The sequence below is a fragment of the Rousettus aegyptiacus genome, unplaced genomic scaffold, assembly GCF_014176215.1.
Source record: "Rousettus aegyptiacus isolate mRouAeg1 unplaced genomic scaffold, mRouAeg1.p scaffold_m13_p_16, whole genome shotgun sequence".
Taxonomy (NCBI): Eukaryota; Metazoa; Chordata; class Mammalia; order Chiroptera; family Pteropodidae; genus Rousettus; species Rousettus aegyptiacus.
Window position 1 is genome coordinate 3,015,699 of NW_023416291.1, and position 27,486 is coordinate 3,043,184.

At 43.2% G+C, this 27,486-nt stretch overlaps 1 protein-coding gene across 2 annotated transcripts in view; it reads left to right on the plus strand.

Moving 5' to 3' along the window:
• Positions 1 to 273: 273 nt before the first annotated feature.
• SPATA5 (spermatogenesis associated 5) overlaps positions 274 to 27,486 on the plus strand; it is a 132,261-nt gene continuing 105,048 nt past the window's right edge. The window contains exons 1-11 of one of the 2 annotated variants that reach the window (XM_016160227.2): positions 274 to 628; positions 4,864 to 4,985; positions 6,022 to 6,179; positions 6,703 to 6,726; positions 8,594 to 8,652; positions 9,252 to 9,896; positions 11,041 to 11,170; positions 11,439 to 11,495; positions 12,927 to 13,050; positions 15,112 to 15,367; positions 26,618 to 26,772. In XM_016160227.2, the coding sequence (XP_016015713.2) occupies positions 466 to 628; positions 4,864 to 4,985; positions 6,022 to 6,179; positions 6,703 to 6,726; positions 8,594 to 8,652; positions 9,252 to 9,896; positions 11,041 to 11,170; positions 11,439 to 11,495; positions 12,927 to 13,050; positions 15,112 to 15,367; positions 26,618 to 26,772 (1,893 nt within the window). In that variant the 5' untranslated portion in view covers positions 274 to 465. The remainder of the gene's footprint in view (positions 629 to 4,863; positions 4,986 to 6,021; positions 6,180 to 6,702; positions 6,727 to 8,593; positions 8,653 to 9,251; positions 9,897 to 11,040; positions 11,171 to 11,438; positions 11,496 to 12,926; positions 13,051 to 15,111; positions 15,368 to 26,617; positions 26,773 to 27,486) is intronic. The other variant, XM_016160228.2, reaches the window with a different exon arrangement.

Below are 27,486 nucleotides of genomic sequence, written 5' to 3' on the forward strand. Positions count from 1 at the left end.
ACCCTTCCCAGAGTGGAGCTGGGCTGCCGGGTTTGCAGCTCTGCCTCCAAGAGACCGCGAGGTCGGGTCCACGCGCCCGCTCTAGAAACTTGCCCGGCCCCGGGAAAGCGGGGAGAAATTTTCCCATCGCTCTCCTGTCCTCCCCTCATAGTTTAATATAACACACGTGTGTTCAGGGATAGGGAAGGCCTCGGAAATACGAAAAGGTTTTATCTTTCAGAAATGTACAATCTAAATGACGTTTCCGTCCACCCGATCCGTCTTCTCTCGCAGAAAAACCTCTCGAAGCGCTCCAAAGACGGCGGGTTCCGAAGACGCTCGGGGCTCCTGCGGATGCGCTCCGCTCGGAGGATTACGGCGCGGGGGGTGGAGCCTCGCTGACTTCTGCCCCGGAAGTTTTTCCCTCGGTGAAGCGCGCACGTTGAGCCGGCTTTACTGCTTCAACTCCCAGGCAGCCTTCTGATCATGTCCTCCAAGAAGAGCAGAAAACGGCTCAGTAGGATCGCCGACAATGGTTCGCCCTCGCCCTGCGCGGCTCCCTCTCCTAACGGGGCTTCGGCTCCTTCTGCCGGGCCCGGCGTCGCGGAGACGGCGAGGGCTCTGGCGGTGATCAACTTCTTGGAGAAGGGTGAGAGTTGCGGACGCGCGGCGCGAGGCCGGAGGGGCGCCGCCTGAGGGGGCGAGGACGGGGGGGGGGTCCGCCTGCGGGTGCGGGGGCTTCGAAAGTCGGGCCGCGCCGAGGCGTGAGAGGGGAACCGAAGGGTGTCAGCCACGCCGGGACGTCAGGCACAAGGGGGTGATCCGCGGCCAGGGCAGCGGTGCGGGGGTTCGTTTTCTGTAAATTGTTTTGAATTTCCAGGTCGCGCGTGAAACAACTTTGCCTCATGTAGGACTGACGGCATAGTCAACGGCAAAAATGCTCGTATCTAGCGAGCGCAGGGTTCTACAAAACTAAATACCCGGTTCGGTGGGGGTGCGGGTGCTTCCTAAGAGACGTCACTGAGCCTTAGAAAGGAAAGGCAGGTGGCTTTCTTTTTCTTTTTCTTTTTTTTTTTTTAAATCTCTGCACCCGTTCTGATATTTACTAGCAGTTGTTAATTGCATGCTAGGCTGGGTATGTCACATAGTTGTCTCATTTAATCTTCACAGAAGTCCTGGGAGATCGTACTGTATTATTTTTGCGCATTTTGCAGAGGAAGAAAAGTTAACAGGATTCGCCCCGTTCCACAGGTCCTAAACGGCAGAGGTGATAGTCGACTTAAGATGTATTTGACTCTAAAGCCATTATCCTAGATCATGGCTTCCTCGAGTTGGAAACGTCATTTATCGGTGAAGCTTCTGTGTGTTCAAGCAATGGGTTATAGCTTTGAAAAAGGGATCCGAATAAACGTGGCAAGATTTTTATTTGTGTCTTATGCAGACCCTAAAGACCCTAAAGAGTTAACATGTGGTTTTAATCTCCCTTGGGGGTCAGAGAACAGCATGTTCTGTCCTGCCCGTTTACTCCCTTTTTCTTCTGGATCCTTCACCTTGATATTGAAACTTACTGATTTCTCTTCCATCTTGAAAACAGACACAAAAACGCTCTATTTCCACCACCCTGTCTCTCTCCTCTCCTTCAATGCCAGACTTCTTAAAGGGCGTGAGCGGTCCCTGCCTCCTCGTTTCTGACGTACTCCTTTATCCTATTCCTCCTTGGCCTCCAGCCGCCATTCCGTGGACACTGCCCCTGCCACGGTCACCCATCTCCCTGTTGAGGATCCAGTGGACAGGTTTTCATTACTTTACAAAACACTTTACTTCTTGGCTTACATATCATTGAACTTTTCTAGTTTTTCTTCATCTTTTTGTTGGTACTTCCTCAGTTTCCTTCGCAGGCTCATCCTCTCCCACCTGACCATCAGCTGTTCTGAAGTTCTTCAAGTCTTAGTCCTAAAATCATCTTTTTCTTTCTATAATTTTTTTTTATTTGGCAAGTTCATTCACTGCCCAGTTTCCCATCTATACCCTCATTATTTTCAGATTTACATTCCTAATGTGCACTATTTCTAAGTCTTGAGTCAGTTGTCTTCTAGACCACTGCTTCTCAAACGCTATAGAGATTTTTAAATGCACAATATGTCACAGACCAGCACTGTTGTAAAATACAATAAAAATAACTTACTAGAAAAAGGGTTTAAAAATAGAAATTTTTTATTAGATTCAACAGATACATAATTACTGTCCGATTGCAATTAAAGCCTCTAAACGTTTATTCTAATTTTCTGTACTTACCTTGTCACGAACCAATAACAAATAGTTTGCCAGCCGCACTTTGAATGGCGCACCATGCCACTTCTCTGGGATTTTTCTAAGGTACTTCAGGACCGACCTCAAGAACATAACATTTCTTCCAACAAAACAAACTAGCCCTCTTCAGTTTTTCCCATTTCAAACTTCAGAAACCTGGGAGTTGCCCATGGCACATCTCTCGCTTCTTACGTGTTCAGTCCATCACCAGATATTTTCACCTAAATATTTTAATCACCTGAGTGTTTCCCATGTTCCTCTTCATTCCGTTCCCACTGCTGAGTCCCAGACAGCATCCGCTCTCACCTGGACCCCTGCACTGGCCATTCCCTTCCAATTCCTTTGCACTTTTTTGCAGCTAAAATGATCTTTTACATGAAGATACTGCATGACCCTGCTCTTCGCCCCTAACTGGCCTCCAGCTGGTGTTAGAATAAAGACCAGCAGCACGACAGCCTGCTGCTCTGGGCAGCCTTGGCCTTCACGTGGCCCCCTTGTCTCCCACCTCTCTGCCGCCCTTCCCCTGGACGTGCAGTGTTCCCTCCTGCCCAGGACCTCTGTACAGGCTGTCCTCTTTACCGAGACGTATCTTTTTCCTCGTCATCATTTAGTTGATTCCTACGCTTCCTGATCTGAATTGAAACGTTACGTCCTTGGGGAATCATTCTCTTATTCTTCCAAATTAGATCAGATCTCACAGTAAAGGCTTTCCTCTTTTTTATTGCATTAATCTTAGTTTATAATTATGTACTTATTCAGCGATGATTTAATAACTGTTTTATGCTGTTAGATTGTAAGCTCCGTGAAGCCAAGGACTGTGTCCACTTTTGTATCCTGTGTCTAGCATAGTATCTGCCATATAGTAGGCTTGCAGTAAATATTTGCTGAATGACAAAGGAAGGTGGGTGGTTGTTTGACGTTACCTTCACTACCTCATTAGTTAACCTGGCGCATAAGGTGCTCAGTACATGTGAAGTTTAAAGTGTTGGAGGAATGAGGGCCAGTGACAGGAATTGTGTGGCAGCTCGAGTAGATTTGTGTGTCATAAGTAGAGGGTACAGTGGAGATGCTTGGGAAATCAGGCCATTGGACGGCATTTGACCTTGATCTCCATGGGTGATAGGGAGGAAGTGGTGGTATTTCGGGACACTTGTGATTTGTCAGACCCTGGTGCGTCATGAAACTGAGCAGGATGGGATGGAAGGAAGAGAAGAAAACCTAGGGGCTTGCTCAGGACCGATACACCTGGGAGGGAGTGTCCCAAGGGAAGGGGAAGCTCAGGAAGAAAGACGTGGCAGAAACGGAACATGACGAGGTCAGCGAATGGGAGGCTTTGCCGTTATTGGTGCTTCAGCTAAATAAAATCCCTGATGTTCATGGGGAATTTTAATTTCTCACTTTAGTTTATACTCAGTACCGTTAATCTTAGCTCCTTGAAATGCTTAGTTTTTCTAGATTTGTTTATTGACATCAGGAGGAGACTAAACATATTGGGAAGTTATTTCGTAGTGGCAGAGAGTAAAGTAAATTAGACATACCTCTTGGTTTTGCTTTCGTTGACTTAATTACTATTTAATTACAAAAGCTGTTCTGATTATTAGGGAATACTAATATTAGAGCTCTATGATTATGATATTTATAATACATTTTATAAAGGAAGCTTATAAAATTTATCAGGTGTTAAAATCTTATCAAGTATTTCTTGGATTTTGTGCTGAAAAGAAAAATATTATGCACTCCTCTACATTCGTTCATTTCACTGATATTCAATATGCAGCTGCTATATTCGATGCATTCCAGGCACTGGAGATGCAAAGATAAATTTGATTCAGTTCCTGCCCCAAAGCAGCGTATAGTGCAGGAGAAAGTCTGACTGTGAGGCGCATGAACATCGTGACGTTACATACTGGTCTCTGGCAGAGGGACAGCTGCCCGAAGATGGAGCTCGAGGGGGCGGGTGAGACGGGCTGGAGCTTTGGGTGCGGTGGCGTGTTCAGGAGTGTCGCTAACTGGGCTGGACTCCGGGGCCCTTTGGCCAGAAGTGGGCATCACAGGGGGCCGTTTCAGTCAGTGTGAGTGTGCCCGCCCAGGGTGTTAGTCTCTTTCTTCTCCACGGGGTCTTGGGCACAGAGAAGAGAGATGTCCGATCGCTGTTGTGTGGGTCGGAAGTAGAGATGTGTCTTAATCCTCTAGTCTGGTAATGTCCCCGGTCCCCAGGTGAAGCCTTTGCATAGTAACCGACTTGGCTCGGGATCAAGTACGGAAGCCCAGGGACGCCCTGGTGCAAGCGTGTTCAGCTCTCAATGAAATTAAAGACATTTTTTTAAATAATGAAAACTAGTACCCACTCCATAAAACATCTTCTTTTGGTCAGCGCTCACGCTGTTAGCGGTTCCTCAAAAAGCGTTGGTTTTCAGTCTGTTCGTTAAAACTAGAAAGATGGGGACAGTGGTTTCTCCAGGGCATGGTGAGTGCATTCATGTGGCAGGGGCTTTTTATTCACTCGCAAGGAAAGCGTGCTTTAGCTTCAGTTACAGAACAGTACGAAAATGATTTTCTTTTCCTTCTTGGTAGATGACAGGGTTCCTAAAAAATTCCAGAATTCCCTTGTTCAGCTTGGACTCAGCACCATGAAGTCTGCAAACATATGCATAGGTCGACCAGTGTTGCTGACCAGTCTGCATGGAAAGCAAGAGGTAAGAGCCTTTTTCGTTTCCTTAGTTTAGAAAGATTCGAGATGTTTTTGCTTTTAATTTTCAACACAAACAGGAATAAATGAAAAACTATAGTTTAAAAGACCCTCACGTCTATATGAACTTTCCCTTCCTTTGATGCCTGCGACGATGACGGGAATATAGTCCCCAGATGCCACACCGTAGAGAGGCTGTTCCTGGGGAGGTTGGGAGACACACACTGTCATCCCTGTTTCTCCTTTGTTAGTTATTTTTCTCTACAGAAATATTGTTTTGAGTCGCACAAATATTTGATTACCCTCCCTCTTTTCAGCTGTGCCTCTCCCTGCTGCCATTCGTCATACCTGAGCCTCTCAGCCTGGACCTTTTTCTGGGTCACGTTTGGCAGCTTGGCTTCTCCTCTGCTGCCAGCCCCTGCCTCTGCCTCTGCCGTGTCTTCTGCTTCATGACGGGGTGTTCTCTCCTCCTCTGGGGCCCCCTGGAAAGGTTTCGATATCTCTTATCGCTGATGGCACGCCTCCCATTCTTTTCATTGTTCTGAGCTTATACTTTTCAAAATCCTTTACTGTGTCTTGTGGGAGAGAAGACTACATGTACGGGCTCAGCTCAGTATCTGGAGCTAGAAATGACCACCTCTCCCCTAACCCCCAAGTCTGATGCCTGCGCTCCCACGGAGCGCTTGTGGCAGGCCCCTCGCTGTTTCCCGGATGCAGTTTATGTCCCGCTGGCCTCCCTGACCCCGAGCTCGCCTTCAGTACTTGCCTCTTCTTCTTCTCCCCTGCTGAAGCCTTTGTCATGTTTCCTAAATGCGTCGTGCAGTCTCCCACCATTGTCACTGCCATGGTCCCTGATCTTCACAGAAAGATCTATTTGTAAAACTTTTCTTGGTAACTCATGTCAGACTGTAACTCCTTTGGGGTAAGGGCTGAGTGTTGCATGCAGATCCATTTACTTGGCTGTGCGTAGTTTTCTGTCTTAGAAGTTAAGGATACTCTATGAATATTGATTTTCTCATTTTAATTTCTTGTCTTCTGGGCAGGTCTACACGGCCTGGCCTGTGTCGGGATTTCCTGGAGGCAAGGTCGGCCTGAGTGATATAGCACAGAAGAACGTGGGCGTCCGGGTTGGAGACACCATCCGGGTCCAGCCTCTGCTGGGCGCTGTGTTGCAGGCTGAGGAAATGGACGTGGCACTCAGGTTTGGCTCTTTCTCTGGTGCCTGGATCAGCGCTGCCTGGTAGAAATAGAACGAGAGTCAAATGTAGAGCACAGGCGTAGTTTTGCATTTTCTAGCACCCACATTTAGAAAGTAAAGAGAAGCAGGTGAAATGAATTGTGATATGTATTTTATTTAACTAATATATGTAAAATTTTATTTTAACTTGTAATGACAAAAAAAGCTATTAGTAAGATATTGTCATCCTTTCTTTTAATCTAAGTCTTCAAAATCCAGTATGTACGTTACAGTTGTAGCACATCTTAATCTGGACGAGCCACATTTTAAGCACTTGGTGACCAGTGTGGCGAGCGGCTAGTGGCCTACCGTATTAGACGGCACAGGCTAAATGACTGCTGTGTGACTTAGGGATTAAGGATGCTAATGTCCTGTGATTAGAGTGTGCCCTGACGAGGTAGGCAAGAGAAATTATTACTGATGGATGTCTAATAATGTTTTTCATCTTGGTCTGCAGTATAATCAGGGCTTCTTGTCTTTTTTACAGTTGTAAAGAAGGGAGTAGATTACGGTGAGTAGGCAAGAAACAAGTTTTAATAAAAACCACTCGAGCAAAGTAACTGATTGTGTATTTTAACTCAATGATAATTCAATCTAGTGAAAGTTGCTTCTATCAGAGTGTTAAATAATCCCTTATCAAAGACTAATTGTTTGAGTCAACCTATCAATAGTTAAAGCATATCACTCATCCTCCTCTTGGATATTTTGTATCTAACAGGATTTTGACTCAGTTTGGCTATAAGAATCTTATCAAAGTTTATTTTAAAAAAGCACCTTTTGGTACTTTAATATCACGTTAGTTACAATTTTGGGAATGTGTTTATATTATGTGCAGGAAGCAGAAAACATTTCCCAGTTTAGCTTGATTTTAAAATGTTTTTCTTTTCACTACTTTTGTAGATGCGAAGCTTGAGCTTCAGCATGTTTTTTCCTTTAAAAACAGGCCGATTTTCAGAGCATTTAACTGTGTAGTGAACGGTTAAGTAGAAGGCAGACAGGAAAAGGAGCACATTATAAGGAGCACGGCGCACCGAGCACCAGCTGTGCACGAACGTGCACTCGTGCGCACACACACACATGCGCTTTTGCTTTTTCTGCTCATCTAATCCTCTAAACATCCTGCAGGGTATCCATACTCCCCCGTTTTACAGATGAGGAAACCGGCTTAGTGAGCAGTAACGCGCCTGCTCGCGTCCGGGCTGGTTAGTGGTACCGCTCGGACTGCGCGGGATTATTCTTCAGCCTGTTTTCACACGGGCCTGCAGTTGTAGCGTTCAGCTACGGGGTTTCTGATGACCTGCTAACTACCGTGACTTCTTGAGGGCACAGCAGCCTTAGGTGATAATGATCACCCACTATGGTGGGGCTGTGTGTGTTTTAAATGGAAGCTCAGTTTTAAACATTTTATTTATTTTTTAAAAAATCATGTTTTAAATGTGTCAGCAGGACTTAGACCAGAAACTTAATTTCCAGTAAGAAAAATCAGTCATTTTAATCTGTTACTCAAATCTTTCAGTTGTGTCTGAAAATTTTCATTAGTAAGGTTAGAGCTCCCTCTAGTGGAAATGGTTTTATCTTCACCCATTCTTTTTTCAAAGGCAAACTGGTTGAGTGTTTTTACTGTTCTTGAATATATTTGTAAATATCTTATATTCAAAGTTTAATAGATAGGAACAATTTAAATATAACTGACTTCAGAGTTCTACAATCGAGTAAATTTAAGCTTTTAGTGAGATCTGATCTTCTCGTTCGTATTTATATACATTTGATTCATGAAATTTCCTCCTTGTTCTATTTCCCACTCTCTTTTTCATGAACACACAGTTGATTCTTGTTATTTGTGGTAGTTGTGTTCTATAAAGTTGCCACAGATACTGAATTAGCAAATACTGAACCTTTGATTTTAGGGTGAATATATGTATATAACATACAAATATATGTATTTTATATGGATTATAATCTTTAAAACAACACATGAGTATGTCGAGGTGTATGTATAATAAAGTAGTGCTTTACAAAGCAACATTTATAAACCCTTTCTATGTGTGACATACTGTCACATTTTCTATTCTATTAAAAAAGTGCTGGGTGAGATTGACTGAAATCATTTCATGGTCCACTAATGGAGAGTACCCTGTGCTGTGAAGGACACTAATTTGGACGACTGGGACACCAAACCGAAAATGACATTTTCATGGCTATAAGAAATATCCGAAAATTGTAAACCATTCCAAAATTGTGTAAATTATTTCCAGGCTGTAAACGAATTATGCTTTTGTTTAGGTCTAGTTACAACTATGTACGTGTCATTTTATATTTTAGTTTTTGGTGTACTCGATGTTTATTTCTATTTCCCCCTCTCCCGCCACCCTTTGTAGTGACAAAAATGTGGATATTAATGAAGAACAATTGGCTGGGTGTCTTCTGAGGAAACTAGGTGAGACATTTTTTAAATAGTTTTTCAAAATTTAAGAAGCAAGGCAGCAGTAAATAAAGTAATATGTCTTTGAGGTCTTATGTACTTAAAAATTTTTTTCAAAATAGTGTAGATTTAGAAAATATTCTTAATGAATTACTGTCCTTTTAAGATAGGGATGTGTTTTCCCCCTGTCACTTACTTGAGGGGCAGTTGAGCGTGGAGAGAAATGCGGCTTGTCTGTGGACAAAGTCAGAGGCAGAACTGAGACTTTGAGCCCTGGAGCTCTGACTCTGTCCAGGAAGAAACATCATCCCGGCACGTTGGCTGAGGCGGGCATTTTAGGTTCTTTACTGTCGAGTGCGGAAGGTCTGGCCGTTCGTTGATGCCGTTGGTGGGGGTACAGGGATCGTAGGTGTCCGTTGCATCTTGTCCCCCTCCGACCTCCGGATGGGGCTCCAGGAGGACGCTGCTTCCTTGATTGCTCATTGCAGTTGTTTTATTAATACTCCCATCTTTGATTCAGTCTTTGCAATCAGATCTGTTAAAACAATTGGTATTTAAACATTACATGGGTGGAAAATTGTGCTAACGTATATGTTGAACAAACTGTTTTCTAGATGGCAAGATTGTTCTACCTGGCAATTTTCTGTATGTGACATTCTATGGACGACCGTGCAAGTTGCAAGTGCTAAGAGTGAAAGGGGCCGATGGCATGATTCTGAGAAGGCGTCAGCATGACCCTGACGCCGGTGCCCAGGGAGTGGCCTCTGAACGGTCCAGCGTGGAAGCCAGCACCCTGGACATGTCCTTACAGCTAAGCCAGCTGAGTCTGAAAGAGCCTTGCGACCCCACATCGAGCAGTACTCCTGGCAAACCAGTAGATGACAGGATGACAGATAGAGCTGGCGACATTTCGTCAGGTGTCACGCAGAGCCCTGGTGGTGGCAGCGGACTCGGGCTAGAGGAAGCCACGAGTCTTCAGTGCAGTTCTGCTTCTGCGGGAGAAGGAAGCGAGCAGCTCGCCGGCGAAGAGAGCGCGCGGGAGCCGGCCCGCCCGGGAGCGAAGTGCAGCACTGACACTTTCTACTTCATCTCCTCGGCGACCAGGGTCAATTTCACAAAGACGCGGACAAATTCCAGAGAGCAAGACAGCCAGTTCAGGGTGACTTACGACATGATAGGAGGCTTAAGTAGTCAGCTGAAAGCCATCAGGGAAATCATCGAATTGCCTCTCAAGCAGCCTGAACTTTTCCGGAGTTACGGTATGATCTCTCCAGTGTTTTGCACCCAGGATTGTTCTGTTCAAACTAAAAAGCAGTTGGCTCATTGCACCTAGCTGATAATCGCTCACCCTCTTTGCCTCTTTTCCTTGTCTGAGTGGTAGCGGTGGTAGGACATGCGAATTGCCTTGGGAGGTGCCATTTAGATGAGCCTGCTTCTGTGCTTGGTCGCCTTAGGTTGTGATGTGACTTAGTTGCAGCCTTGTCCCTTTTAATTGCATATTTACACAGTCCTTAGTATTGGATCTAGAATGAGTATCTGACCACACCAGATCAGCTATAATGACTAAAGCAAAGCAAACACTCAAATGCACTGGATAGAACCTCTTGGTTAGGAAGCGTAGCTGTGTGCAGGGCTCTGCATTAAGGCAGGGGATCAAGGGAGTGACTTGGCCCTAGAAAACTCAGGGCTTCCTCTGGGTGCTGACTGCCCAGAGTCCCTGCATCTGTTTGGTGAATACCGTCTCCTCCTCTGCTTTTTCCTCTTTCATGAATCTTTATATATGTAAAATGAACAAAAACTTGTAGACACAGACAACAGTTTAGTGGTTATCAGAGGGAAGGGGGAGTGGGGAGGGAGCTAAGGGTAAAGGGGGACGAATATATCATGGAGGGAAGGAGATCTGGGGCGGGGAACACAATGCAGTATACACACGACATTATTGTACACTTAAACCTATATAATTTTATTAACCAATGCCACCTCAATAAAATTTAATAAAAAACAAATTTAAAAAAGGAACCCTTAGATTGACGTTTTGCTAGTAATGCTTATATTCTCCGAGCATGTCTAGTTTGATGAAAATTGGGATTGGTGCCTTGCTTTGTGCCCCGGTCGTCCAGACTTCATTTGCTGATAATGTGGGATTGGGCCGGCCACAGCGCGGGTGTCCAGCCAGTGCTTTACCGATGCCTGGCCTGGCCTGGCCTGCAGAGAAGGAAACAGTCGTTGCTGGAGATCGGCGTCTGGGCTGCTTAGTACATCCTTCTGAGGGAAAAACGACAGTCTGACTGTTTCTTTAGTTTTGTGGTGTAAGACGTTTATATGTTGAACTTAGGTTTGAAGCCATGTGACAACACTTAGAAGAAACCAGTAATGCTGACTCCAGCGTTTTCCTTCTCTTAGGAATTCCTGCCCCTAGGGGAGTGTTGCTCTATGGCCCTCCAGGCACTGGAAAGACAATGATCGCCAGGGCTGTCGCTAATGAAGTCGGAGCCTACGTTTCTGTAATAAATGGCCCTGAGATTATAAGCAAGTAGGTGCACCATGTAATAGAATAACCAGTGTTATTAAATACACTTCTTAAATGTGCTTTTTAGAAAATGGCAGCGTAGTATTCTGTCTGGATGTTTCATATGTCGAAATAGTTTAAATTCGCTTTTTAATGTGTGAAAAATTAAGTTTGGAAAATAATTTTTGAAAGTAATTTTAAGTATTCTGAAGTATTTGAAAAGTCTGATGAGCTTTAATAGACAAAACTTTAAAAACAGTAAGAGTCCTTAAATGTATTTTATTTGTTACAGATTCTATGGAGAGACCGAAGCAAGGTTACGCCAGATATTTGCTGAAGCCACTCTGCGGTATTCTTTATTTTTAATGTTTGAAATTAGTAGTTGAAGCTGTTTGGATCAAAGTAGAGATTCTAGCACTTTATACGAAGCATGACAGACTAGTACAAAACTGATAGTGACAGCACTAGAAACAGGTTGTAAATCTAGTGATGTTCTGTCTTTCTGTCTAATGCTGTTTTGGAAGTTTGATGAATGAGTTGTTACATAAGGTAGCAAAAAGTACAAACTTCTGGTTATAAAACAAGTAAGTCCCGGGGACGTAAGGCATGGCATGACGTCTATAGTTAAACCATGTTGCATATTTGAAAGTCGGAAAGAAAGTAGATCTTAAAAGACCTTATTACAGAAAAAAAGTAACTGCGTGGCGACAGATGTCAAGTCGACTGGTGATCACTTTACACTACATACAGGTATCAAATCATTATGTTGTACACCTGACACTAGTAAGTTATATGCCAGGTATATCTCAGTAAAAAATTACAGGAGGCCAAAGAGTCAAGACAGTGCTTTTTGTCGAGGCATGTAACTTTGAGATACACGTTTATGATTTTCTTTCTTGTGGGTACTTAGGCGTATCTAGTATATCTAGTTCCCTTAGATTGCATTGATAGTAGCCTTTTATGCTTCAAACTTTTATTACACTTTGACTTAAAGGAACAAATATTTTGCTCCGTAGCAGCGATTCTCATTGATTATTCCTCAGATTAGGCTACCATGTTGCATTGTGAGGAGCGTTAGAGTGTAGTCTGTAATCGTGTCTAAAATAATATTATTTGTGAGGTGGCTATTTAACATCTCTGTCATCGTTTTGGTATTTAACTTGTAATTACCACTCTTATCAAAAGAACTTCCATTTTTAAAGTGCTTTTTTCCAGTGTTAGTGGATGAAATGAGTAGTGTGGAGCCCCAATACCGAGGTCGAGACCCAGGGCCATGCCTTGTGGTTTAGGATGTTTTTGTTGTCTCTGGTAGTTGGGAGTTCCTCTTGTGAGAGAATTCGTATCTCCCTATGGGAGAATTGATCATCTTGAACGTTCTTTTTTTAATTGGTTAAAAAAAAAAAAAAGCATTTCTGCTTTCTATCCCTTGGACTTTAAGCCTGCTCAGAGGGACAACACGATTGTGAGTCGATCCGGGCGTGACAGCTTAGCAGGCCTTAGTGGCACGTTATGTCTGGGCCTGGACTGCCACCTCATGAGCAAGAGACTGGGCAGATCCACTAGAATGAGACATCGGAGAATTCATTTGAACTAGAATTAACCTAGGCCTTTTCAGCTTAGCATCCTATGTACTACTGCCTTTGTCTTTAATATTATTAACTACATTCTAAATTTGATGTGTTTCAGTTAAAAAATTAAAGCTAGTTTCAATTTTAATAGAAATGCAGCATCAAACTTAAAATTTAAATGTACATGATTCATTTTACTCGTTTGTTTTTAGGCACCCATCAATTATTTTTATTGATGAGCTGGATGCACTTTGCCCTAAAAGAGAAGGGGCTCAGAATGAAGTGGAGAAAAGAGTTGTAGCTTCACTCCTAACCCTGATGGATGGTATTGGTTCAGTAAGTATGGCATCAGTATGGTTCTGTGCGTGAAGGGGTCAGTCCTTAATGATGTGTGCATGTGTAGTAGCGAAAGCTATCAACTACGTCTGAGTTTTGGGGTATTCTAGTGTAAGGGAAAATATTAACTATAAAAACTAGAGGAAAGCCCATAAAAAATTTCTCTTTGGCAGATTTCTTAGTAACTGCTAGGACTGTATAACCTGGCATGTTTTTCTAGCATATAAAATAATATACAATGATGGATTTCTTTTGTAATAAATGGTAGTAACTTAAAAACCGGAAGCAGAAGCCAGTAAGAAAAGTGTAGCTGTTAAATGGGATTTTACAAAGAAATTTCATGACTAAGTCTTATATACCCGTGTATAATTCAATTCTTTTGGGGGTTTAAGTTTGGCATATGAAAGGAAGGAAAGTGAGAGTAATGGAAAAAGTGTTCGTTTAACATTTAAAAGGAATTTACTTTGTCACCAGATCTCTGACAGGGCGTACACTTACGTTAATCTGTGTACTAATTATGAAAGGGAGATGCTTGGGACTAATAGAAAATGAGAATGATAAAAATTCAGACTCTTGACAGCCATTTACCAGAAGAAGACACTTCTTATGCAAGTTTGTAAATAACTCATTTTTTAGAATCATAATATGTTAGAACCAAAAGAAATTATACCGTAATCTCAAGTTATCATTTTGCACATCAAAAAACTAGACTATTGGAACTTTTTGGTTTTCACCGCCTGTTGCTAGAAACTGAACCTGTGAACACAATGCGAAGCTTCTCTCTCATTTGCTGACCTGTGTTGCAGGTTTTAAGAGTAACAAGCGAAGGGGCCGCCACCTGGGGGGGGCCAGATGATGACCTGGTTCTCAGTCTCGGGGCAGTACCTGGGTGTGGTTGTCACGTGCCAGGCTTGGTTCTCAGTTTATAAAGCTGGAGAAGCCAGAGTTGCTAGTGTGTCGAAGATAGGGGGAGGGGAAGGGGGGGGCTCTGAGGGCTCAACCGCAACAATACCACTCACAAGAGCTCATAGAAACCGGGACACCGGTTTGTTGATTTGTAATAAGAAATATAAATATTTAGCTGACCACAGATCTTTGTTTATGGGTGACTCTGTTTTTACCTTCAAGACAAATATGTATGGAGAGCTGTATTATAATCAGAATTCCTGGTGAGTAGGAGGTCGGCCAGCAGGCTCTGGGTTGCAGGGTCTCAGTCACTGTGCTGCTGCTGCCGCTTCCTCTGCCACTGGGCCAGGCCTGCTGTGGACTGGTGGTGTGCCTTTGGGCAGGACGGGAAGCATGCGACACTGATGCTTTAGTCAGCAGACCTGTAAGGGCCTTTATTCGTCTTCTAAACTCATAATTCACAGATTCATTAGAATCTCTGCATTTTCTGTTGGCACTTCCAGTGAAATGGATTAGGTCGGAGCTTCCTTACTTTGAATCGCATTCCAGTGAGGCTTGTCTCTGTGAGATTACTCTCGGGTCCTCCGAATAGAATGTTGGAGAATTTCTATAGGTGGCCTATGGTGATCACTGTTCTTTATAATTTGTTCCAAATTTTATTCTCAGAGTTAAAGTCCCTACATATTCAAGGGTGGCTGATACTTGGGTGTCGGTAATATTGCTATTAATATTTTCAGGAATTTAAAAATTTATCAAAATTTATCAAAACAATGAAGCAGTTCATATGTGAAGAAAATTTTATTTGAATAATATGTAGGTCATTAGAATAGTGTGGGTAACGTGCTAGAAGTGGGGGAGACATCGCTCACGGGAGATAGAGAGGCAGGAATTGGAAAGCTTTCTAGGTGGGGGAGCCTTTAGGCCAAACTTGGGAAAATGTAGGCTGAGTAATAAAAGTGGAAGGGATAGGACTTAGCAGCTTGGACAGTTAGCGCTGTCCTTGTCTATGTAATCATATAGTGTGTGTGTGTGTGTGTGTGTGTATGTAATACACATATTGCGTATGTACCGTGTAACATGTTATATGTAATACAATACGCATAATATACACATTACTTTCAGAAGAGTAATGCTATTTTCATTTTACTTTGTTAGGAAGGAAGCGAGGGACAGGTGCTGGTCCTCGGGGCCACAAACCGGCCTCATGCTTTGGATGCCGCACTCCGCAGACCCGGGCGATTTGACAGAGAGATCGAGATCGGAGTTCCCAGTGCGCAGGACCGGCTGGACATCCTCCAGAAGCTGCTCCGCAGGGTCCCGCACGCGCTCACCCGGGCCGAGCTGCTGCAGCTGGCGAACAGCGCGCACGGCTACGTAGGCGCAGACTTGAAAGCCTTGTGCAACGAAGCAGGTGAGGGCGGCTTGCCAGGGCGGTCTGTGTCGATGGACGTGGTTATTTGCACACTGATCATTTGGATCTCGTTTCTTAACGGAGAAGCTTATTTTTTCCTAATCATAAAATTGCTAGTTATTGGTAAAAATCAAGATAATTCAGAAAACTATAAGAAAAATCCCTCTCAGTCCCACCTCCTAAAGATAACGACTGTATAGCGTGTGTCCCTTCAGACTTAGGTGAGGGTGTGCACACGCGCACACACGCACGTGTGACCGCAGGTATCAGTGGCAGTATTGCTGACAGCATTTATTGATAGAAGGATCAGAACTTCCCGTAAGGATCAGCTGCGCGTTGTCGAAGTGCCGTGAGAGCTCTCGGCGGAACCTGAGGATTCTGTGCCTTTGGGGACGCGCCAGGGTGTTTGCACCTAAGGACACGTGAGGGCCGCGGCTAGTCATGAGCCTCCCCACGGCATGGCTGTAGTTTCGTGGAGGCCCCCAAGACCTTTTAACATCTGGGCCATTTTTCAGTGATTTCAGTTGTGGAAAAGGTATTCAAATCCAAGTTCCTTGCATAAGCTGTTGAAAACTTTGATCAGGCAAGTTAGAATTTATTGAAAAAGATCTGATGGTTTATGTGGGTGTTGTTGTCATCGTTGTTTTTGTCCCAAAAGGATGTGTTTATCTTTTGATAACCTCTAAAGGCTGGGCACAAACCTCAGAATATCTCTCGTTTGCCAGTAATCTTAGGTTCCTTGCATTTATTCCTTTTTCTTGTGTGTTTCTAAGTTCTTTTATACTTCAGAGGAATTTTTGTCAGTTGTAGCATTCAGTTGTTGCAGTTTTGTGGCCTATCCAATATTTTCATAAGATACTTTAAAGAGAGTATAGCCCTTGTTGAATTCTTGAGTTGGAAATTAAGTTATTTTAGAGTTTTAGTATAGAAATATAGTAACTTCTACCTTCAGATCATTGATTCATAGTTCATCTGGCTCATCTGGCTCGCAAGACCCTTCCATTGGTCCTTGCATCCTTCTAATCGGGCCTGATGTGAGCAGGAAAAGAGCATAGACAAGGAAAAACAGGTGCAAAAGGAACCGCGCAAGAGATACTCAGGAGGCTTATCTTCCTCTTCGTAGGGAAAATCAGTTTCCTTTCGTTCTGTTTGATCACCGTCACAGTTCCCATGTTAGAGGACTCACATTGCGAGGGGGACTGCAGGCTCTGCAGGCTACAAGGCAAGTGTGCACCTTCTGGGACAGGTCCCTTTCAGTCTGGTGTCTTGTGCTTCACAGGAAATGGTGGCTTTGATCATGGCACCGAATTCCCTAGTGGTGAGGAAGCAGATGTATCAGTGGACAACTTTGCGTCCTTCCCATTAGGTGATAACGAGGTCTGGATTACGGGCGTACTCTCTTTTTATTGCGCTTTGCTTTATTGCACTTCACAACTTGAAGACAAGTCCCTCCACCAGCAGAGAGGCGCTTTATTGAGACCCTGGCTTTAGGCAGTGGCCTGGCCCCATCTTAATAGGTGATGTTAATAATTTTGGTAGGCAATAGGTGCCCGAGAAGTATTCTGTGGGAGAAGTGCATGCAGACGCGGGGGGGTGTAGTGAGGCGTGGCCACCCCTCCGCCTCCGTAGTCTAATGAGTGTTGATTAACCTCCGTGTTGAGACGCGGCTTTAACCCCCGGTGAGATTTACCTCCTCCTCCCTCTCACCTTCAGATAGCCCCGCTCTGTGCCAAGGGAACAGTGACCAATGGTTATTGATGGCTTTGTAGGGGACAGTGGACAAGGTGTAACTGTCCTGTGATGCCTTCAGTAACTGCTGCTGTTTTCTCGAATATTTTCCATCCATTTTTGGCTTCCCACTGTAAGATTTCTCAACTCTGGCTCTGGTTGGGGACTTTATGTATATTTTGCTTAAAACCAGAGCTTTTCAGGAAGCATTTTCATTGTTCACTAGTCATACTGTGTGTAGGGGACAGCTTGAGAACACCCGCTGGCCCACCTGGCAAGTAAGGCACTTTGACATCCAGGTACGTGAGGACGGGAGAGACTCCAGTTCCAGGCGACGTATCCTGAGTGCCCACCTGATTGTCTCTTATTTATTTTTCTGCATAGAATTCAGGTTCATTTCACATGTTGTCAGTTTAAGACGGATCACTCGGAGCAGAGGTTCTCAAACTCTGTGGTGTATCAGAATCACCTGGGGAACTTAGGGCACGAGATTGCGGGGAGCCCCACCACTCCCAGAGTTCCTGACTCAGTAGGTGTGGCTGGGGCCTGCAAGTGTATGACAAGTCCAGGACGTAGGTCGTTGGTTCTTAACCTCATAACCTCATTCTGCATCGTGTTCACCTGGGAGGCCACCCCCTCCGTGGACTGCATTGAGTAGGGAGGTGGAAGCCAGGTCAGTATGCAGAGCGTTTCCCAGGGGAGTTAGAAGCGCGGGTCCTGCACTTGCCTGGGAGCAGGCGTTGGAGTGCCCGACTGAGGCGGGCTCTCCAGCTGAAGCCTGTGTGAGGTGCACTTCCCGGCTTGTTAATCACAGTTTTAGGCCCCACCCTCCTGATTCAGTAGATCTGGGCGGGGCCCAGGAATTTTGCATTTTTATCAAGTTACAGGTGATGTTAATGCCCCTAGTGAGGGAGATCCACACATCTGAGCCAGACAGCTCTCTGGTTTCTGAAGAGTCTCTAACTGATTTAAACAGCTGCATTACATTAGGGAATGTGATTTTCTCGCCTTCTCTGAGAGTTACGAATTTCCTCCCAGAGTTTTTATGTGACAGTATTTATTTACCATTCCACACTGTATCATTTAACTTTCCTGCTTTAGGAGAAAAATGAGTATCCACGTTTGTCCTGCAGGTATGTATAATGGTTCTGAATGAAACTTAAAAATGATAATTCTGAAAGATAGAAAAGCCACAATTAATGAAACAGTTAAGAATTAACAATTTGAAATACAAATGAGAATACAGAGGTTCTAGTAACGTTTGCCTGGTTACGCCTCGCGGCCCCGTGTGCCTCTGAGCCTCGGCGTGTGCCGGCCGGTGGTCTTCATTTCTGCACGGCCTTCCCGTCGGGCAGGCTGCTCTTTTTAACAGAATGCGGTGCACAGGTGTCTAGTAACAGCATACAGAAGTGATCCAGGGTTTCATAAAACCTACATGAACTATGTTCCTGATCGTTTATAGTCTAAAGGTTATCGCGTATGGATTCTAATACAAAAGCGCACAATCCCTGTAGTACGAATCCATGCAAGCTTTTCCAGAGGCCGAAGGTTGACAGTCGCTTCCACAGCTTGTAAGAGTGATGCTGCATCTTTTGCAGTGTGCTTACCCTCGGCTTTCCTGATCTTTCCTTCTCGTGTTATGAAATATTTTCCATATCTTTTAACTCGGTCTCCATAATGAATGTGAAAGTCGAAAATGCTGCAGTAGTGTTGCTTTCAACACTAGGATCTCTTATTATCCGAGCAGACGGAATGTTTAATGCCGAGGGTTGGGTGTGAAGCTTATTTTCAAATGTTATATTTCCTTTATAATTAACTTTTGAGCTGGAGTATGGTTTGATATGTGACGACTTGTCCAAAAGCCTAATGTTTTGTAGCTCACCTTTTTAAGCAAAGAGCAGCTGCATTTTGAAATGCTTTATCTCAAGCGGACAAGCTGTTTACAAGCTCAGCTCCGACACATCCTGACACTCGATGGCTGTGTTTGTATTCCTCCTGAGATTAGGCTGCCTTTCTAATTAATTAGTTGCATAGCTTTTTATTAATTCCCTCAAAATTTATAATGTTTTAAATTAACAACATAGATAAGCATACCACACTTTTTGGAAAACTTGCAATGTTAATTATGTAGCAGAGACATGAGTTGTATAAACTCTGCTGAATGTTAGAAGGTGCTTAGCAACAGTGTTTTCCAAATATAGGGATTTATTATAAACTTCTCCTTCTAAGGCTGCCTGTGCCATTTCAGGAGAGTGAATATAAATAGAGCTTGATTTCTTCAAGGAGTGGACTCGGTCATTTTGTTTACAGTGAGAGGAAGTATTTGCTTCACGTCTCTAAGAATTTATCTTTAGCATCCTTGCTGATTACACATCATTTCAGCGTGTTCATACCAAAGACTTGGGCCTCGATAAGATAGCATCACAGAGCAGGAAGGATGGAAACTCTTATTTAAACAATGATTTTGTCATTATTACACTTAAGTGGGTCTAATAACAATACTGAACCTAATTACTGTAACGTGGCTTTTTTTGAGATGGAAAATTTTATCTCCGTACTAGAGTTCTGAGATATTTATAGCTCTTAGTCCTCCCACTCACCCTACACTAGCTTGTTTTAACAGGAATTTATGGTGGATGTAATACACATAAAGTACCCCAGCAGTCCAGCTTTTAAGACGAGTTCTCTTCCTAACATTTTCCACAATTTTTTGAATTCTGCCAGTGTTTTGTAAGTTAGAATTAAAATATTGAATCTGTGAAAATTCCGTAATTTTAAATAAAGTCCAGGGAAGTAGTGTGAGTTAGTGGAAAGCTTATGGTGAGCTCTAGGTTCCAATGCTAGCACTACCCTTTCTCAGCTGAGAGTCGTTGGGCAAACCACATACCCTCCCAAACTCCGTTTCCACACCTGCTAATTAGGGATCACGTATCTTCTTAAGAGTTCTCACGGAGTTTAAAATGAAGCCCGGCAGCAGTGGTCGTGGTTCATTTAGGGCCTTTCTTTAAAAACAAAAAGTTTCCTACTTTATGTGTATTAATGCATTTCTCTGGTAGGAGCTTATTTGAATGTTAGCGATATTCCTGGTATCCTATGAAGTAGTCGTGGTCTCCTTGTCTGAGACATCGAGGAAGCGCGGAATCCCGTGCCGTGCTGCAGTAGTGATTTTTCCTGACTCTGGATCAGCGTGGCCTTCCCCTGCAGCAACGTGCAGGCTAGGGACCAGGTGCAGTTTGTTTGGGGGGAGCCTCCTGACGGATTTTCTCATAGAACTTGGGAGCTGCCATGTCACCTGTAGGCAAAGTGACAGTCTCTCTCGTTTCACAGGTGAGTCCATCGCAGGTGTGCAGTATAGCAGAATTCAGTTGACGTGAGCGGCACGATTACCGCTGCAGTGTGATTTAGGAGGGATCGTATCTTTATTCATTGTTGTAGCAGGATAAGTAAGCAGTAATCATGAAATATAACATCTCATAAAATAATGAACTTGAAATATAGTGATAGTTATATTTGTGATGTTGGGATATTTCTTACTGCATAATAGATATTAGTAAGACATGGAATTCTTTTTGGTCAGTGAGTTCACTACCTTATTATGTATATTGTCCACTTGAAACGGCCGGAGCTGAATGGTTTGTCTCAGAAAAACAGGTGGTAGTTTTGATTCTGTTTAAGCTCTAAGTGATACATACCATGTACATCGCTAGTGGAAAATTTTTTGAGTTGTTGTGCCAAGACTGTAAAAGCATAAAACTGAAGGAAAGCGTTTCTATCTAATTAAAACAATCAAAAAATAAAATCTGTCTTTCTAAATAAAAGTCATTTCTAAGGGTTATTCTCGATTCCTTCTTTCTTCAGTGCTTCTTTTTCAAGCCCTCTTGGTTCTGTCTTAAAAATTTATTTAGAATTTGGCTTTAAAATTTTTTTTGGTAGTTTCGAATTGTTGTCATTGCCCTTCTCTGACTGTCGTGATCTCTTCTTCCTGCCGCTGTCCCACCTTGCGCCCCCTCCCCTCTTTATTCTTCGCGTTGTCTAAGCCGCAGGTTTGGGGACGAGAGTCTTGGTTAGCGAGAGGTAAGGACTTGGGAGTTGTCAGCAGTTAGATGGTGACCGAAGCCGCTGAAATGAGCGAAATCACTGAGAGCAAGTGGAGCTCAGCATTTATGGAGCCGGGCACTGCACAGACTGGGCCCTCCCCTTGGAGAGCCCCAGGTGCGCAGGCACCTGCCGCAGGTCGCAGGCAGCACACGTCCCAGGTGGCGTGCTGGGAGCTTGCCAGTGATTGGGGAGGTTCCGAATGCTCATGAGGAGGGAGGGGGCAAAGGCTGGGCTGATAGCGAAGAGCTGGCCCCGGAGACTGAGGGGTGGCTGGAGGGACGGGAAGAGAAAGAACCCAAAGGAAGTGCAGACCCAAATGAGATGCGGGGAGATGCGGGGAGGAGGTGACCGCTGTGGCGGAGATAAAGCAGGAGCCTTGCCCTCTCTGAGGAGTGCCCTTTGATTTCCCTGGTAAGAACTCCCCTTAGCTCTTTGTGATGATACTGAGGCAAGGGAGAGCCAGGGCTCCAGCTCTTAACAATTCCTGGAGTTGCGATATTTTGAAGGAAGTACACTTTTAAAAGAGAGACTTCCATTTTGTTATACTCGCTTTCAGTGTTCATGTGTCTGAGTACATCATGAGGATATTTTACTCTTGACTCTTACAATCTAAATATGAAATCCAGATGCTTATGTTTCCTCTTACTTCTGCATGTAATTGTAGGGTAGATAGTAATTCTAAAAAGCATTATTCCTGGGAACAGTTAAATTTTGTTGTTAGTTTCTAGTAAAGGGACTTAATTGCAGTCTCAAAAATAACATCAGAATTTAGCAACCATTGAGTGTAAAATGGTAGGATTCCATACGCATGGGACAAGACGATGTTTGTTGATTGAATCTGGAGCAGATGGTTTCGAAGAGCATGAATTAGAGTAATTGCTCTTGTCCGGAAGTGATCATATCTGGAGAGTGATGGGGGTTTGAGTGGGAACTTGTCACACGCTGGAAGGAATGTGTTGGCATCAGTCTGGCCTGAGGCATTTTGCCTTCTCTTCGTTTTGTCTTGTTTTCTATTCTCAACCGTTGTTGAGAGCATTGGAAAATAAAATAATGAAAACAAAATGACAGAATTTGTTTTTTAATTAGCTGCACCGGTTTTTTGTTTCCAAGTTATGTTTCTTAAGATCAAGAAGTATTGCTTCTGTGTTTGTTTACATTTTAAAAATTAAACTCTGTAAGGAAAGGAAAACGTCGCAGGTCGCTTGCCCTAAGCTGTGTTCCTTGATGCTGTGCATGTGTCTGTTTGCTCTTCTGGTTAATTGTTTACTTCCGGTTTATCAAAGTATGTGTATTTTTAAAAATTGTCGTGCATAGATTCTACGGTGTCCTCGTGAGGATGGTTGACATCCAGTAATGTAAGCTTAGCACCACAGGATTTCAAAACTGAAAAATGATTTAGAGAAAATAGATTTTAATCTTTCCATTTAATAAATGAGAGAACTGACAGCCAAAGAGGCAGTTTTCTGTAAAGCGACACCTGAGCCTGTGGCAGCTCTAGGACCATGGAGGACTGGTCGCATTCACGCGATGCGGGCTCCAGGCATCTTTAATTGTTACAAGCTCTGATGTTCATTTAACATTTATTCGTAAATTCTGTGTTCCAACGTCTGTGTTATTTTTAAGAATGGCATTTGTCGAAAGCGCAGTACCTCTGTATTGAGTCCAGAATCATGGAACCACAAACTGTTGTGAAGCCACCAGCTCTCAGTGTTGTTTAAATCAGCTTCTGTGTTGTGGCTTTGTTTATAGTTTTTTTTTTCTTTTATCTCACTTTTTATATATTCTATTTTTTAATAAACTTCTGTTGGAAATATGACATATGTACAGAGAAGTTTATGACCTCTGAGAGCCATGAATTTTTCAAGCTGAACCCACTCGTGCAAAACTGTCACTCCGATCAACACACACAGCGCTCGTGTCCTGGAACCTCCCGCAGGTCCCCTCCCAGCCGCTGCCCCCACCTCAGCCAAAGAAATCTATTATCGGTTCCACTGTCATGAATATTTTCTCTTACCTCCTTTCATTGCAAAGATGCTTTATTGTCTTTCCTTTCACATTAGTGTCTTTAATTGATTCGCTTTTTTCCCATGTAGTTACTCAGCTGTATCAGCTCCAGTTAATGAAATGACAGTTCTTTTCTCTTGCTCTGCAATGTTTCCTTGTCGTAAATTAAGAGTTTGGGTTTGTTCTGAATTCTCTGTTGTTTCATTGATCTTTTTATTCTTGTACAAAATATTGAACTACCTTTAGTCACTTAGCCTTAGTGACTTTTTTTTTCTCTTTTTCATCAAGGTTTGTCTTGCCTATTTTGACCATTTGCATTTGCTTAGAACTTTAAAAAAATCAGCTTGTTCAGCTTAAATCCCCCACCCCCCAAACTGGATTGTGATTCAGATTATTAAATCTCTTGTTCAATTTGGGGAGAATTAGAATGTTAACATCTTACAACCCATGAACTGTGGTGGATCCTTTCATTTATTTTAGGTCTTTAATTTCTCTCAAATTTGTATAGTTTTACATGAAGAAGCCTTATATAATATTCATTAGATTTATTCTTAGGTATTTAGGTTTTTTGGAATGCAGTTATAAAGAGCATCTTTTAAAATTTCACTATAATATTTTTACGGTTATCTAGAACAAGTAAAATTTTGTGTATTGACTTTGCCTTGCTAAATTCACTCATTACTTTTAATGGTATTTATGTAGATTCTCTTGGGTTTTCTATGTATGTGATCCTATTATAGTTTTTCTTTATAAACAGTTTGTAAATAATGACAATTTTATTTCATTCTTTTTAATCTCTATACTATTTCTTTTTCTTGCCTTATTGCATGGTTAGGATCTTTCACATAGTATTTAATAAAAGTGATAACAGTAGTTTTTTTCCCTATCTCATTCTTGATCCTAAGGAGAAGGATTCTAACATTTTGCTTTTAAGAATCATATTTGCTCTGATTTAACTATTGATTTTCACGACATTCCTTTTCTGTGTCTATTGATATTCATTTGTTTCTCTTCTACATTCTGTTAATGTGGAGAATTATGTCAGATGATTTTTAAGTGTTAAACCAACCTTATACTTCTGGAATATAGTCATCTCGTCATGATGTGTAATCCTTTATATGTGGATGTTTTTGCTGATATTCAGAACATTTGCACCCATGTTGTTTTATAAATACATACATCGCAATACCATATATGCTTTTTTAATCCACATATTGCCTGCCCTTTCCAAACCTCTTCCTCAAATGAAAATAATCGGTCTCCTTTCTTGTCAGCCTTTATGCTTACGCGGCATAAATGTGGCTGGACAACTAGACCACTTCCCTTATTTCAGTTTTTAGGATCTCGCCACTGGGAAGCGTGAGGTAACTGGTGTCAATTAGAAATATTGGCAGGTATTGCCAGATAGCTATTGAGGACATGAAGAAGAGTAGGACTCTGTAGTCTTTGATTACCTCCATTTATTTGAGATTTTTTTTTTAGAAACTGCTTAAATTTTTCAGACCACCAAGGTGCTATTTAGTATAATACATCACCTTATTACTAAACTTTTATTTAGTTTTCTGTGCTACTGAACCATTTAGCTAGAAAGTATGTTGGGCAGTGAAACAAGTTAATTTAAAAAACTTTATTTTTGTGTCAAGAGCTGTGAAAGGCCTGAGATTTTACAGGTTTCGCAAGTGCTTGCAGAAGACACATTATTCCTGGGTCAGAGTCAAAGGACAGAATATTACTTAGAGCAGCGGCAGTAGCCAGAGCGGCAGGAGGACCTTGAACCAAGAGAACCTGCATCTTTCGTCGTGGGCAGTAAGCACGTCCGCCCTTCGTTTTGGTGGGAGACGAGCTTCCTCTGTACAGACATCCTTGAAAAGATATTCTGGAACAGGGACACTTAGTGCCACTGCTCGAAAGGAGCAGAAATGTAAGAGAGAAGTGACAATTTGTCTTTCGACATTTTGGAAGGCAGACACAAAATGGGTATTTGTAAGATAGCCCTACATAAGTGACATACATTTTAGATAGTGGAAGGTGATGTAAGAAGTGTTCCTTAGAAAATAGTGATATTTTTGTCTATCTCCTTAGTTTTGTCTTCCGTAGCTTTTTCCCGGTTAGCCTACCGTCTCAGAGACGCCCGTGCACGGCAGCACTCACGCTGCTGGTTTCCCGGGCAGTACCGTTGCTTTGTTTCCTGAGCGTCTTTGTGTTCGTCGCCCTCACCCTCTGTCGTGGGGTGTGTGCGTCCGTCTTCCTCGCGTCGATGCTTGTTTCTCCATGCAAGTTCAAGTAAACGAAAGCAAGTGAAACGACTGTTATGGTATCATTTTAATTGAGTAGAAATTCACTGAGGTATAGCATCTTAGGCAAAAGACGTGTAAAATTGATGGAGCTAGCAGCTGTCCCCAGGCTGCGTTGCTAAGAAGTCTTTGCAAAGTGGAAGTTCATCATGCCCTGGGATACAAATACAGTACCTCACTAAAAAGGCCCTACGGCAAAGAGCACGTGCGGCCTGTGCTGCCTTCCAGACGGGAGGTCTTTGCCGCAGATCACAGGGCTGGAAACGTGGCAGCTTAGCCATCGGGGGAGAGGGATGGGACAGTCAGTGCTGTCAGTGTTCAAACCCCCAGCAAATAGCAAAAACAGAGAACTTCTTAAGCATCTTTCACTTGCAGGTCAGCACGGCCTATTGTAAGTTATTTTGGATCTCTCTCAGTTTTGGCTCTTGCAGAATTTTACTATTCTGATTCTGCTCCTCTTATCTCTTCCTGTTCATTCTCTTTTCAACCAACATTTCTTCTCAGCTCTTCAGATGATGGCCTTGCCTAAGATCGAGGCTTCGGCTGTCATTCTTCCCTCTCTGATCCCTCTCTGGCCTTCGTCAGTCTCTTCAGCTCCTGCAGTATCAGGCCTCGGGTCCAGGCACCTAACGCTCAAGTCTGATCCTGTCTTGAGTTCCAAAACCACATCTCCAAACGGCCAACTCAGTATTTCCTTTAAGATATTCTGCCAATACCTTAAAGAACTTGTAGCTCTGATTTGAATATATTAACTAGAAGAACAGTGGCAAAAGGTATGTTATTTAAAAATTACCCTTTAAAAAAAAATCCACAGAGTATGAACCTTTATGGTCTTTTATGCGAATGTTTATAAGTTTTACTTCACATTTGTAAAATATCTCTCTTATTTCATATCAGTTTATTATATTTTCACTGCCAAAAGTAAGCATTGGAGTGTCGCCTTTATCCCCAACATTCTTCTGTGTTCCCACCCTCCAACCCCAAATACACACACAGCACAACCCATTTTAAATGCTATAATACGCATGAGGTTTGGGTTTTTTTTTTTTTTTTTTTTTTATTGGTAATGATTCCGTCTGTCATTGTGGAGTAGACGGTCAATCTTGTGTTCTGTCTCTCTCTGCAGGTCTCTGTGCCTTGCGGAGAGTCCTGAAGAAACAGCCCAACCTCCCTGACAGCAAGGTGGCAGGCTTGGTGAAGATCACCCTGAACGATTTCAGGCAGGGGATGAGTGACATCAGGCCCAGTGCCATGAGGGAGGTCGCAGTCGATGTCCCAAATGTAAGTCATCCGTCTCCTCATTCTGTCCACAGTGTTGGAATTGAACTCGGAAGGAGCTAACACTCCAGGGGGACCACCTTCTCAGGCTGAACTTCAAAATATTTTTTCAATTGAAAAATCTTGGGAGATAATTGTAGATTCGGTGCAGGTGAAAGAAAGACTGCAGGGAGAGCATCTCGCAAACTGGTACGGTGTCACGGCGGGCTGCGGCCTGCCGTCCTCGCCATCCTGTCGGATCTCCCCGGTGCCGCCTGTTTGCGTGTGCGCGTTCAGTCCTGTGCGCTCGGTTTCATTGCACGTAAAGGTTGCGTATCCAAGGCCAGAATCGAGATGCCAGGTAGTTCCATCACCGCCGGGGGCCCTCGCTTTGCCCTCCTGCAGCCGCAGCTGCCTCGCTCCTGCGCCCGTTTCTGGAATTCTGGCTTTTCAGAATTACACAGTGTGCAACTCTTTGAGAGTAGTTTTTTCAATTAACATAATTCCCTGGAGACCAGTCCAGATGGTTTGGAGTGTCAGTAGTTTGTTCCCTTCGATTGCGTCTGTTCGTGGTCTGTATGTCCCGTAGTTTGACCGTTCACCTGGGAAGGACATCTAGGCTCTTTTTAGTTTGGGCTGTTATGAATAAAGCCGCTATGAATGTTCTCATGCAGGTTTTGTGCAAATATAAATTTTCGTTTCTTTAGAATAAATGCCTGAGTGCAGTTGCTCTCTGTG